The 12,894-nt window shown below is 54.2% G+C and overlaps 1 protein-coding gene across 1 annotated transcript in view; it reads left to right on the top strand.

Moving 5' to 3' along the window:
- The window catches only part of LOC130585197 (uncharacterized), a 37,660-nt gene extending 25,062 nt beyond the window's left edge, over positions 1 to 12,598 (top strand). The window contains exons 6-7 of the mRNA XM_057385581.1: positions 6,046 to 6,134; positions 10,169 to 12,598. Of these exons, the coding sequence (XP_057241564.1) occupies positions 6,046 to 6,134; positions 10,169 to 10,395 (316 nt within the window). The 3' untranslated portion in view covers positions 10,396 to 12,598. The remainder of the gene's footprint in view (positions 1 to 6,045; positions 6,135 to 10,168) is intronic.
- The last annotated feature ends 296 nt before the right edge of the window (positions 12,599 to 12,894 follow it).

The raw sequence follows: 12,894 nt of genomic DNA, 5'->3' as shown, positions 1-12,894 counted from the left end.
GCCTCGGGCACAGCGGAGGCTCAGCACCGGCAGGGACGGCTCTGCTCCCTCTCACTTGTCACTCTGCCAGCCTGGGAATGCTCAGGATGAGATTTTGCTGCTGCTGCTGCTGCCTCTGGCTGGAGCCGTGTGTGGGAGGCAGTGAGGGGGATGGGAGGCCTTGGAGGAAGCTGGGAGAGAGGAAAGAGCAGGCGGGGGGCATGGGCAGGGGGGCAGCCAGTGGGGAGCAGGGTCTGCTTGGGAATGGGGCTGGAGGAACAGCCTTGAAGATACCCCTGGCTCTGGGAGCTGGGTGATGAGCGAGAGGCAGGGTGCTGCCCCAGAGCGAGAGAGAGGCAGGGTGCTGCCCCAGACAGTCTTCTGGGAAAGTTGGAACAACATCCGGAGCTGGGGTGCAAATGGGAGTGAAAGGGGGAGAGCCGGGAGGAGCAGTAAATCCCAGCCACATCCTCCTGCCCGGAGTGGGGAAGGGGGGGAGCAGCCGGGATCACGGGCTGAGAGAGGTCCTGGCTGGGAGAGGGCAYTGCCAGAGGAGCCAGAAAGCCCCGAATAAAAGAGGAGGGAGATGCTGAGGGTGTCCCGGGAAAATCCCCAGCCCAGGCACCGCTCACAGCCCTGCCAGGCGCCTCAGAGTGCCGAGGTCTCGTCCCTGGGGCACTGAGCTGCCCTCTCCATCCCCTGGGGCTCTGACAGCACTGCTCTGGCACGAATAAACTTTTCCAGTTTGTTGTGGCGCTGMTACAGCTCGCGTTTCCAGCTGCAGAGCAAGGAAAACAATTTTTCAGGAATCCATCGGGCGGTTGTGCAAATAAATGTTTGCGAGGCCTTTGGCTGCCATAGTGACGAGCTCCATGGCAACCCCGCAAGGAAATGAATAATTCTGTGCTCGAAGTGGAATAATTTTGTGCTGGAAGTGGATGATAAAAAGGGACCTGATGGCTGAGGGTGCTGCAAAATAGCTGATGAGCAAAGCACCCAAGTGCCCCCCTGGAGTGGGTGCTTGTGGAAGCTCTCAGTAGCGGGGCAGCGTTGGGATGCAGTTGGATGCAGTGGGGCTGTGGCAGGGCTGCCACATAAGCCTTTTGTCTGGTTATTCCATGATTTCCACGTAGCCAGGTTCATTGAAGGCAGTACCCACCCCTCCTGGCACAGCTCCTGTCCTGTGCCCCGTGTCCATCCCGCCCTGAGCCCCTGAAGATGCTGCACCCCCGGGTTTGTCTCAAATGTGGCTTTGATTCCTYCTCTCCAGTTCTAGCTACGCTGGAAGCATTCCTGAAAATGAAAGCCAGCTCTTTCCTGAGCTTTGATGTGTGTAGTAGAACTGAGCAAAGAGAAAAAAAAAATCTATCCTATGGGGGATGGGTTTTTAGAAAAAACATCCTATTGAATCAATGGCATTTGTATTAAAACCAGCCAAGTCCTTGGAGTATTTCCATAGGAACCAGCCCTCCCATTGTGGGCAGAATCCCTGCAGCAGCATCCASGGCTGTGTGTGAGTGGGGAGCAGTGGCAGGGGGGCTCTGGGGTGTGCCCAGCCCKGGCAGGGGAGCAGGGCGGGGARGGCTGCTCATTGTTGAGTCAGTGATTCACAGCTGTGATTCACAGCCCCATCCTATAGCCGTGGAAGGCAGCCAGCTCTGGCCATCAGCTGTGTGCCTTCTCCGCTGCGAGAAGTTATTTTTGGATGTTTTTAGATTACAGCCCTTGGGTTTTTTGTTTTTTTTTTTTCTGTGCCTCTGAATTCTGGATGATTGCTTTGCAAGTAATTGAGACACTTGAATTTCCTGCCTGGAGAAGTGAGTTCAATACCTTTTTTTTTGCAATGCTAAGGCATTTCTGAAATAGCTTTTCTATGTGGCGTCATGAAGAGCAGGCACACAGCCTCGGGGCTCTTTGTGCAGAATTTGGGAACACTGGGTGCAGGAAGGTTGCAGAAAAGGATAGGGGGGCTGTCAGGTTGAACATGAGTCACCAGTGCACCCTTGCTGTGATGGAGACTGACTGGTTTTACTGGTGAGGCTGTAGCCAGCAGGACAAGAGGTTGCCCTCAATTCGACACTCACAGGTCCACACCTGGAGCCCCGTGCCAAATTTTGGGCTCCCCAGTGCAACAAAATCAGGGCCGTATGGGAGCCACCAAAATGACCCAAGAACTGGATCCCAAGGCAGGGTGGGAGAGGCTGARAGAGCTCCTTCAGCTTGGAAGTGTGGGGGCCAGGAGCACTAGATRATCTGTAAGGACCMTTCCAACCCAAASCATTGTAGGATTCTCTGATTTATGTCTCTGTCTGTCTGATTTTGTGATCCCACAGGGCATTAAGGGGATGTAGGGCTTTGGGGACAGCTGTCAGGGCTGTGACAGCTCTCAGGGCTTTGTGAGGCTCATTAGAGGAGTTCATGTGTTCACTCCCTCACTCAACCAGAAGAAAGGATAAGGGTCTGAAAGGGTCTGGGTCCCAGCTGTCCCTGCTGAGCTGGCTGGTGCTGCACATCCCCCTTCCCTGGGGCACACAGCTCTAAACCAAGAGCTCAGAACAACCTGAGCAAGATCCACGTTTCYTGGTTCAGCCACTCCCCTTGTGCCRTGCACTGGGAGGGTTGGWCTGTGCYTCTCAGACCCCTCRCAGGCTGCAGGGRYKAACCAGACCCTTYATCCCTTCCATTCCATCCCATTCCTGGCCCAGTCTGGTGCCCTGTGGTGYCAGCTCTCCTGTCTGTGCCTTCATGCAGCCCTGGGGCCAAGRGCTATTGGGGTGGGGGGGCGAGGACTACCTGGTGAGGGAGCTTAGTSGGGTCAGGGGTCCTGCTGAACCTGAGGGTGAATTTCCTGACCACAGGGTGAGCCTTTCCTGTGCATTCCCACTGTCGTAGGGCATGAAGGCTTTGGCAGGAGGAACTTCTGTGCAGGGAAGCCTGTTGCCTGAAGGAGGGGTGGGAGAAGAGTCTTCTGGGAGGTGGAAAATGTGATGCTGGCACTGCCACATCAAAGAGGGAGTTGAATCTGAGCCTCTGATTTCAAAACAGCATTCAAAACACTGGAATGCTGCCATTAAAAAACAAACAAACAAACAAACAAACAAAATGTATTTAGACCTTTCTTGTGCTTTCCCTTCCTTCGTCTCTGGGTACCACCATCATGTCTGGGCAGCTTCCAGAGCCAGGACCAGCGGCTGGCAGGCTCAGGGATGTTTCTGAGCAGCTTTCCTGAAGCCCTGAAAAACCTGGAACCTCAGCTTCCAGCTGGGATGGGGGGCAGGAACTGGTGGGGTTAACTGGTGGCTGRATGGGTTGTGGTTTGCGATGGAGTTTAGGTTCCTAAGTCCTTTATTGGATCAGGCCCGGGGCTCTATTCCCAGCCCTGTTTGTGACATTAACAGGTCACCAGCCCCAGGGCTGTCCCCACCTTGTCCTCGCTGCCTGCGCGGCGCTGGCAGGACACCGAGCGTGGGGCAGGGGATCCATGGCCGAGGAATCTCGGCGCAGCCACCACGCAGGAATCAATTCAGGAGGCGAGCACGGCTCATTTCTGGCCTCCTTGAAACCGTGCCACTCACACGGCGCGCAGGAAGGCTATAAATAGTGCCCAGGATGCCCTGGGATGCTCACACGGGCAGCAGGTATTGCAGGGTCGTGCCGGGGCAGCCTCTGCTCCATTAGTGGTTATTTGCATCCTCTAAAGATTAACTGGTGTGAGAGCAGCGCCCCGTGCCCGGCTGGGGATGGATCAGGCACGGGCTACGGGAAGGGAGGGATGGTTCTGTGGGTCTGGCACGGGTCCTGCACGTCTTTGGAGAGGTTTTTGGGGACCAGATTTTCTGCAGAGCACCTGGAGTGTCCGTACAGCATCCTCACAGTCTGATACTGTGTTTTAAGGGGAGTTGAAATGAATATTCAGAGTTCCAGAGTGGTTTGGGTCAGAAAAGACCTTAAAGATCATCTCATTCCACCCCTGCCATGGCAGGGACAACTTCCACCATCCCAGGGTGCTCCAAACCCCATCCAACCTGACCTTGGAAACTTCCAAGGATCCAGGAGCAGCCACAGCTTCTCTGGGCACCCTGTGCCTCCCTCCCCACCCTCCCAGGGAAGGATTTCTCAGGGCTGGTGAAAGCTCCTGTGCATACAAGGCTTCTCTCCTCGCAGAGCTTTGATGCAGCTGGGGCAGTGTCCTCCCACGCTATGAGGTCACAGTGACAGATCCAACCTTTGAGAACATCCTGTGGGTCCACCCCAATTCCAAAATGTCCATGTTGAGCCTGTTCTGTGTGTGAGAGTGCAGGTGGAGGGGCACTCGGGCAGGGGGATGCTCAGCAGGGCATGAGGAGCCCATCTGGTGCCCAGCACGTGGCACTGAGCTGGCACCGGCCGTGCCTGCGCTGGCATTTGCAGCGTGCGGGGTGCTGAGTGCTCAGGCACCGAGCTGTCAGCAGGGCACCCTGGAGCTGGGGATGTCGGCTACTTGAGCTTGGCTGAGCAGGAATTCGGGGGCTGAGCAGGAATTCAGGAGCTGAGCAGGGTCTGAGGAGGGCGTTGGGTTCTGAGGAGAGCATCAGGGTTTGAGCAGGGTTTTCGGATCTGAGCAGGGTGTTGGGGTCTGAATGGGAATTCGGGGTCTTAGCAGGAATTCAGGTTCTGAGCAGGGCATTGGGGTCATGGCAGGGTATTGGGATCTGATCAAGGAATCAGGTGTTGCCATCTGAGCAGGGCTTTGGGGTCTGTGTGTAAGGGCTGGGACCACGGTGGTGGAGGAGGTCACCTCTGTGCCTTGTAGCCTGGTGGTTTGAACTTTTTCCTGGGAAATGGGCTAAGGCCTCTTCATGGGAAGGGCTTTCCAGCCCCACATCCTCCCCTGTGTGATTGCAGGAGAGCTCCCAGCTGCAAGAGCGGGGCACCCTCATCCCAAGGGAGTCAGCACACAGTAAAAGGGTAAATCCTGGCATCCCAGGGGGTGGGAAGGGCTGTGGGTGGTCAGAGCACTGAGCTGTGAGTTCAGAGTGGTGATTGGAGTGCACGGTCATTTAGGGACAGAGCAGAGGGGACTGCAGGAAGCTGGTGAGATGTTTAGGAAGTGTGGAGGCTCTGGAGGGGCTCTGGGAGCGCAGCCCTGACCAGTGAGCGGTGGCTGAGCACAGCTGACACCTGGCAGACATGAAAGCGGGGCTTGTTAGACTGTACAGAGTGCTAATTGTGGCCTCAGTCACAAAACCCCTTCAGCCAAAATCTGTCAGCATCCCCTGAATTTTCCCAGGCAGATCTGTGGTGCTCAGCACCCCCAGCAGCCAAGGGGAGCCAAGGCAGATGCCCAGACACTCCCTGCTCTCCTCTCCGTTGTGCTCCAGCCTCCCCTGACTGATCTTGGACTCTTTTCAGAGCAAGTTCTGTGGTGCCGGGCAGCTGCTCCTTTATGATCCCAAAGCCCACCACACCATGGGGTTTTCTCACCCTCCATCAGATGAATGAAGCTGCAGAATGGAGTTGTGCCCTGAAATAGCTTGAAAGGTGCATTCACCCTACAGAGCCTGCAAAAGGACAGAGGACCTGGTCATACAAGGGTGCATATGCACCTCTGGGGCTTTAGGACAGCAGTTTTTGATATTACATTGTATTTTTGGGAAGGGATTACATTATATCCCATGGCAGAGGGTTGGAATAGATGATCTTCAAGTTCCCTTCCAACTCAAATCATTCAGTGATCAGTGATTCAGTGATTCTGTGCTTCTGTGCTTCTGTGCTTCTGTGCTTCTGTGATTCTGTGCTTCTGTGAGTTTGTGGTTCTATGGTTCTGTAAGGATGGGATTTTGAGGTGAGGAGGTGTGGCTGTAGCCTCTGAAGGCAGCAGGAGTTAGGTGGGTGTTGCTGGAAGCACCACTGGGTCCCCAAGTGCTTTTGCTTGAAGTTGCTCTTGAAGAGCCTGGTGAGGGATGGACAYCTCTGAAAGACTCTTGGCTCCTGAGTGTTTTTTAGTAGAAGGATTTAGAGCATGCCTGGACCAGCCCACTCGTGGCTGAACTGTAGTAACTTGCTGTTTGTTTTCTTTTCCCACAGCTCCCAGAATGGAGAGGAAGCTGGAGCCTGGCCGAACAACCAGTTTGACACGGAGATGCTCCAAGCCATGATCCTGGCTTCAGCCAATGGTTGGTCTTCATCACTTGTGGGAAAACCCTGACTCTTGCTCTGGTGGGGCCGTCTCGGGTTCATGCTGATAGATAAGATACTGTGGGACTGATTTATCTGGGTTAGCTGGGCTGGTTTCCAAAGTTCCTCTTCATCAGATCCCAAAGCTGGTGGAAAAGCACTGATGTCCCTGCAGAGAGAGGGGTCAGGAAGGATCCAGGCAGGGGAGACACCTGACTGCTGTAGGCAGGGACACCTCTTCCACCCAGACTATTTCCTTTGTGATGAAACAACATCATCTGGATGTGCTGTGGCTGTGTGACACCAAAGAGCCACTCTGGAGATGGTATTTGATAAACTACTTGGTTCCAGAGTGTCACAGTAAACTAAACTTGCTCTAAGGAGAGGAGGGTAAGAAGGCTGGAAGTTTTGCTTGTGGCTACAGGCTGGACTAGGGGAACAGCAAATGCCTGGCTCAATATTCCCAATAAACCTTGTGTCCAGAGGAGCTCCCCGGGTCCCTCTGCAGAACCTTCAACTCGCTACGGTCATCCTCACTGGCTGCTGCTGCTGCCTCTTTGCAGTTGTAGTCGCAGGGAGGTGGTTTGGGGTCATTTTGGGCTGGTTTGTTCTGGTTTAGGGCTGTGCAGAAGCCTTGGGCAGGGAGGGATGTTCCCACGCACCCACAGTCTCTGTGGCTTTTCATGAGACAAAGACAATTATCACTCTGAGCAGCACTGGTTTTCATACAGCCTTTATTTATAAATACCCCAAGTCTTTCCCCCCCTTGATTTAAAAATAGAAGCACAGCCATAAAGCCCTGTGCAAAATGCTTAGGATGTTTTCTTTGAGCTGTTGGGAGGGGAGGAATCYGAGGGAGGAGGAATGGCTTTGGTGGTGCTTTCTTGGAAAGCTGCTGCGGCTGAGCTTTGCTGCTCCACAGACACCAGGCAGCCTGGAGACAGCTGCCATGGCTGGGGAAGGGGACGGAGGTCTGGGACCTGGGAGTTGTTTACACTCAGGAGAAAGAGACAATGAGAAAATGTGTCTTTGCTCTGAAAAACGGCCATGGAAAAACAGCCCGTGGGGTTGCATGTGKTTATCATCACCCAGCATCTCCAGATCCGGTTTCCTTGCTGGTTAAATAAAGCTGTTTTTCTGGCTGCTGCTCTGGCAATCCCCAGGATCAGAGCTAAGCGGGTCCCTTCCAGGTTAAGAACCCTCTTCCATGGAGCCCCGGGCCCTATTGCAGCAAATCTCCCCCAGTCCACAAGTCTGAAGGGTCCTAACCTCTCCCAGGGCTCGAGCCCGCCCAGGGGGTCAATGTAAATCACATCCATCCTCCAGATCAGGGCTTTCCCTTATCCATCCTTTTCATGTCYTTTCTGTGCTGGGTGTGTGGATGGCGACACATTCCCTCCAGCACAGTTTTCATGTCACTGCTGCTCTCTGTCCCCAGTTTCTGCTTTCTCTTTAAGCCAATAGTGTTGATTGCAGCAGGCTTTGATTAGGGGCAGCTTTGAGSTACCCATCCCTAGGTGTGATTTCCTGGCCATTTAAATGATCCTTCTCTCACCCACTGAGCTCTGTTTGGTGGGACACAGGGGATGTCCTGGATGTGTCCTTACCCTGGGCCAGGGCTTTATCCTTTGCTTCAGCGGCAAGCAGAGCCTGCATGACCCAGTCCTTTGAGGATTAAATCTCTTTCCCAATGGTTAAATTACCATCACAAGTCAGAGTACCTGGGGACCTGATTTCCTCCAGGACTGCTGTAGGACTTCTATCTCCCTTCCCAGCCATTTCCACTGGATCTCCCTCCCTTGCCACTGGGAAAAATACGGAGAGCCAGTGTTTTGAGCGATCTGAATGGGCAGAGGCAGCTGCTAGGACAGCCCAAGGAGCACAGATGCTCCAGGGCACCAGACACTCAAGGGCAGGCATCCTGTCCTGAAAATACTCTGCCTTCCAGTGAGCATTTATAGAGGTGCCATGGGATGGTGRGAGAGCAGACGGAAAGGCAGCCCAGGGAGGTCCTTGTCCCCCCGGGCAGGGGCAGACACACTATTTTGGGACCCCTGAAAGCCCCACCAGCAGCTGCAGCAACACGTGCTCTAGGGCTGCCCCTGGCCTGCCCTCCACCCACGGGGGCGATGGAGCCACTCGCTGGTTATTTTTGCCGAAGCCCAAATTCTTGTTTTCCTCCTCAGGACAGTTTTGGATAATGACAGGCTGCTGGTAGAGGCTGAGCGTGACCTTTCCAGCAGCAAGAGCCGAAGTGCTTTGCTTGGCAAGAGCACCTCTGTGCCCATTTATAACCCTCTATTGTTCCTGTTCTCTCTTCTTTTCAGCCTTAATGTCAGTGTTACCTAGAAACAGCCGGTTTCCCTTACCCGGGACCGACTGCCAGGCTGGGAACTTCACCAGAGCCCTTTTCTCCCTGGTGAAARCTGCTCTGGGAGTGCAAATGAATTCTTGGGGACTTGGGTAGTGCTCGAGTCCACCCRGCCTCTCACTGGGGTCAGTCCCTGGAGGCTGTGGTCCACCTGTGGGATGGTCCCTGCATATCTCCAGTCACTCATCCCGTGGGGATCATTTGTAATACCTCGATGCTGTGGGCTTGAGTTGCTTGCTAATGAAATAAGCTCCTGCTGAGGTGAGAGAGGGCCAGCAGTGARTATCACCAATTACAGATGCATCCCCCCAGCCCGAGCTCCTCCAAGCCCTGCTAGTTCTGGAACCCATTCAATGGGGACTCTGAAAGAACTGTCCTGCAGTGAACGCTTCCAGGGCAGGAAGTGAGAGGCATTTCCCCACGCTGGGTCGCTGTGTTTGTACACCACGGCCCCCGCCCCAGTGCACAATATCGCGCCTGTTTTTGGCCTCGCTCTGTTTTCCTCTCCACCCGCTCCGACAGAGCAGCTGCAGCTTCTCAAACTGCAGTTGCTTCATCCTTCCGACCCCTGCAAAGGGAATTTGTACACAGCCATATTTCAGGGGAACGGTGGGATGAGGTCCAGCTTTTTGTCCAGCTTTCTGGCTGGCTTAGCCACCTCCATCTGCTTAGGGAAAAGCAAAGACAACACGAGGGTGTGCACGGAGCTGATCTGGAGTGAGGAGAAACACGAGGGGACCCAGCCCACCATCTCTGCTCATCGTTTTYCTTTATTCCCACAATCTCTCAGCCTGTGAAAGGGGGAAGCAGCACCCCCGGGCTCTGCCTTTGTGTGCMTTTGCTGGGTGTCCCCGGCCTCTGAGGAGAGCCTGGCCCCAGCCATGAGCAGGAGCAGTTAAAGGCTGAGATGGGAGCCCAGKATCTGATRCAAAGGCTGTGTTTCAGCGAACCATTCCTGAGGCAGGGCTGTGCGAGGATCCCACCCTGAGCGGCGCACAGGCAGCTGTAGTGGAGCAGATCGTGCAGCAGCGCATGGCAACAGCATCACTTGGATTCTGCCATCCCCCCGTGCTCGTTTCTCCCCCTGCCCCCGCACATCCCCCCGTCTCCATCTGGTCTCCACCATCCAGCAGAGCCCCAGCATCCCGGGGGGGTCCTGCGCCCCTCCCCACTCCCGGGCTTGCTCTCTCCGTGCTGGAGCTTTGCATAGCGACAGGAATGAATTTGCCTTCCCCTCCCCCTGCTCCCGGATCTGGACCATCAGACACGCTCTGGCATTGATTCCCTTCGTGCTCGGCTTCCTAGAGCCATTTTGCGGTATTGCAGGGGAGGGTTTTTCTTCCTCACCTCTTGTGTCCTGCTCCCTGAATAAACCTGGCTGGAGAAAAATACCGCGGGCAGGGTTTTAAATGCGGCGGAAAAATAAATAAATATCGGATTTCCTTTAATGCATCGCTAATGGTGTGACTGCACAATGTTTGTAATGGGCAGTTTGGGGAGGGTGGGGGGAGTCTGTGCCAGGGTGCACAGCTCTGTAGGGAGCAGAAGGGTGAGGTCGGTGGGTTTGACACCCTGTGGGGCTGCTGGGGCTCGGATTGGGGTCTCCAGCTGGCTTTAACACCCTGCCCTTCTCTTTCCCCCCTCCCCTGGCGTTCCCCACAGAAGCTGGTGACGGTAACTCGACCCTGGGCGGCGGCAATGGCACGATGGGGCTGAGCGCCCGCTACGGCCCCCAGTTCACCCTGCAGCACGTCCCCGACTACMGGCAGAACGTCTACATCCCGGGCAGCAACGCCACCCTCACCAACGCCGCCGGCAAGCGCGACGCCAAGAACGCCGCCCCCGCCGGAGGCAACAAGAAGAAATCCGGGAAGAAGGAGAAGAAGTAGAGAAGAAGAAGAAGGAGACCTTAGAGCTACAGGGCAGCCGGCTCCAGCACTCCCCCAAAACCACAGCCCAGGCCGGAGGACGAATGTGAATTTTTTTGTGATGCAGAATTAGGAAATGCTGCGAATGTATCTCGTCATCATCAGAGCTGAGAGCAGGGGCTCGCTGCTCTCAGRTCTCATGATGAAAACCAATCCGGAATCTAAACCGAACACAAACAAGTGCCCTGTGAATAATGTTTTATACAACCCCTCGGGTATTAGAATATGCAAAGGCGGAAGGTCTTTTGCCATGTCTTTGGATCCGATTTTCTCCCAGGTAGTCCGAGAAAGGCACAAGGCTTGTGCTCGGCTTTGCCCAGTGTAAATAATTTTAATGTGGATCTTTTAATTTATAGCCCTTCAACTATTTTTTGGAAAGGAAAAGGAAGTTCCTAGCTTAGAGCCCATGCTCCAGTTCTTTGCTCTCAAATTTTCCATTCGTAAAATTCACCCCCAGTCAATGATAGCGATGGATTTTGGAAGTTGGTAGGGAGTGCTTCAGTTCCTGCTTACCCGTCATCCAGAAATAAAAAATAAGTGTTTATATTGCATGAGTCAAAGGGAATATGGCAAAGCTGCATCCTAAACATTTTTTTCTTTTTTTCTGGTTTGTTTTTTTTTTCTTTTAAGTGTAACCACTAATGGCCTGAAATATGAAAAGGAAAAAGCCCTCCTGCTGTGTGAGAGGCAGGGAATTCCACGAGGAGCCTGCCGAGGTGTGCGGCAGCTGCCCCGGCGGTTCTAGGGGTCTCCGAAGAGCAGACACATCTCAAACCTTCTTTGCAGTAAATATTTATATGTACAGTCAATGTTCTTATGGGATTAAGGCTAAGAGAGCATCGCTCCCCCGCGGCCAGGCCTGGCCAGGTCCCCGCCCAGGGGACACGGGGACGACGCTTCACTGTCTGCACACGGTGTCTGCATGCACGTCCCTCACCTCACACCTGCACTAGCGCAGTAGCTCCACGGACCCGGAGAAGTCCTCGCATGCCCACGTGGTGTGAACGCGCCGGCAGCCACCCGAGCTGCCCTGGGGAAGGGGTGGGAGGGGGTGGGATGGCTCAGGYGGGTGGGGAAACTCATTGCTTCTTGTTAGGGCCCCAAAGGTTGTTTGGGGTGGTAAGGCGGCTCTACAAGGCGGTTATTGTGGGGTCTCGCCCAAAGGGGTGGGATCTCCAGAGCTGCCAGTGCATGGCTTTGGTGCAGAGTTGGTGACTGAGTAAGTGATGGTTGTTTTGGTGGCGTTTGGGGACCAGATCCAGACAAGGGACCCAAGAGTAGRGGGAGAATGCTGCAAAACGGGGGGCAGTAATTGGGGAAGTGTCACACGGGACCACGCGGGGCCAGCCCAGAGGAGGGSATGCTCCCGCTTTGGGCTTTGGGCTTTGCACCCTGCGGGGAGAATTGAAGGATGAGGATCAGAGTTGCTCCATGTGCCCATCACCAAAGCACCAGGTCAGCTCCCCATAGCAGAGCAGCTCTGAGCCTCCGGGGAGGCAGATGGGGGTTTTGTGTAGCCATAGCCAGGAGAGGAGCTGTGGAGTGGCCAAGAAGGGGCCGTGCTGAGTTTCCCAGGGGGTGTGTGTCGTTTTTTTCCTTTTTTAATCACTAACACGTAACTCACCCRAGCAGATCCAGCCCTTTCAGCCTCCCCACCCCTGCCCCCTCCCCAAACCCAGGGCAGCAGGAGCATCCACCGTGTTTCATCTGGATCCAGCCATTCTGGCACTGGCTGCACTGGGAGCGGTTCCCACCCTGTCCCCTGCAGCTGCCACCTGCCCCCCTCCTCTAGAAACGCTGTAGCTGAATCGTAGTCTTTATATTTTCTTTTTAATCTGCAATCTGAGGTAGCCTAGTGAGTGTTGTGTATTTAGTGGCGTGTTATTTTTAATCGCGGTAACTAACTTGTGGACATCAGTATTTTCAATTTTCTCTGTATCTTCTTTCCATGTGGTCTGTGCTCCRAGTGTACGTGAAATGAAACACGTTTTGCCCTTTCAATGTGTCTAATATTGAATTATACTTATATATTATATATATGCTTATATCCTTCTTATACCCATATAGACCAATGTYGATGTGTTACACGCAAGTTTTATACTCTAATATTTATATTGCTTTTTTTCTTTGGGAAAAAAAAAATAATAAAATGGTTTCTTCTGAATGAATGGTGTTTATTCTGGCAGGAAGAGGGAGGCACAGTTGGGGTCTGTCCATCCCAGTGCTGCTGCTGGGCTCAGGCTTCGGGCAGGGAGGGGGTGGCTCCAGCAGTGCAGATCCTCTTGGGGCACCCCAGTCTTGTGTCCCCCAGGCCTGCCCTTGGGGCACCCCCATCCTCTGRTCCCCCAGGCCTTTGAGTGGAGGGTGAAATGGCTGTGGGTCATGACTGGGRAGACCATGGGGTCCCTAGTTACAGCCCTTTCTCCAGCCCCAAGAGGATCCAGTTGCCCCTCTCATCAC

The sequence above is a fragment of the Malurus melanocephalus genome, unplaced genomic scaffold (genome assembly GCF_030028575.1).
Source record: "Malurus melanocephalus ecotype Western Australia unplaced genomic scaffold, MMel_1.1 scaffold_845, whole genome shotgun sequence".
In the NCBI taxonomy this organism is placed as follows: domain Eukaryota; kingdom Metazoa; phylum Chordata; class Aves; order Passeriformes; family Maluridae; genus Malurus; species Malurus melanocephalus.
Note: the sequence above shows the minus strand (reverse complement) of the source record. Positions and strands in the feature narration are given on the sequence as shown.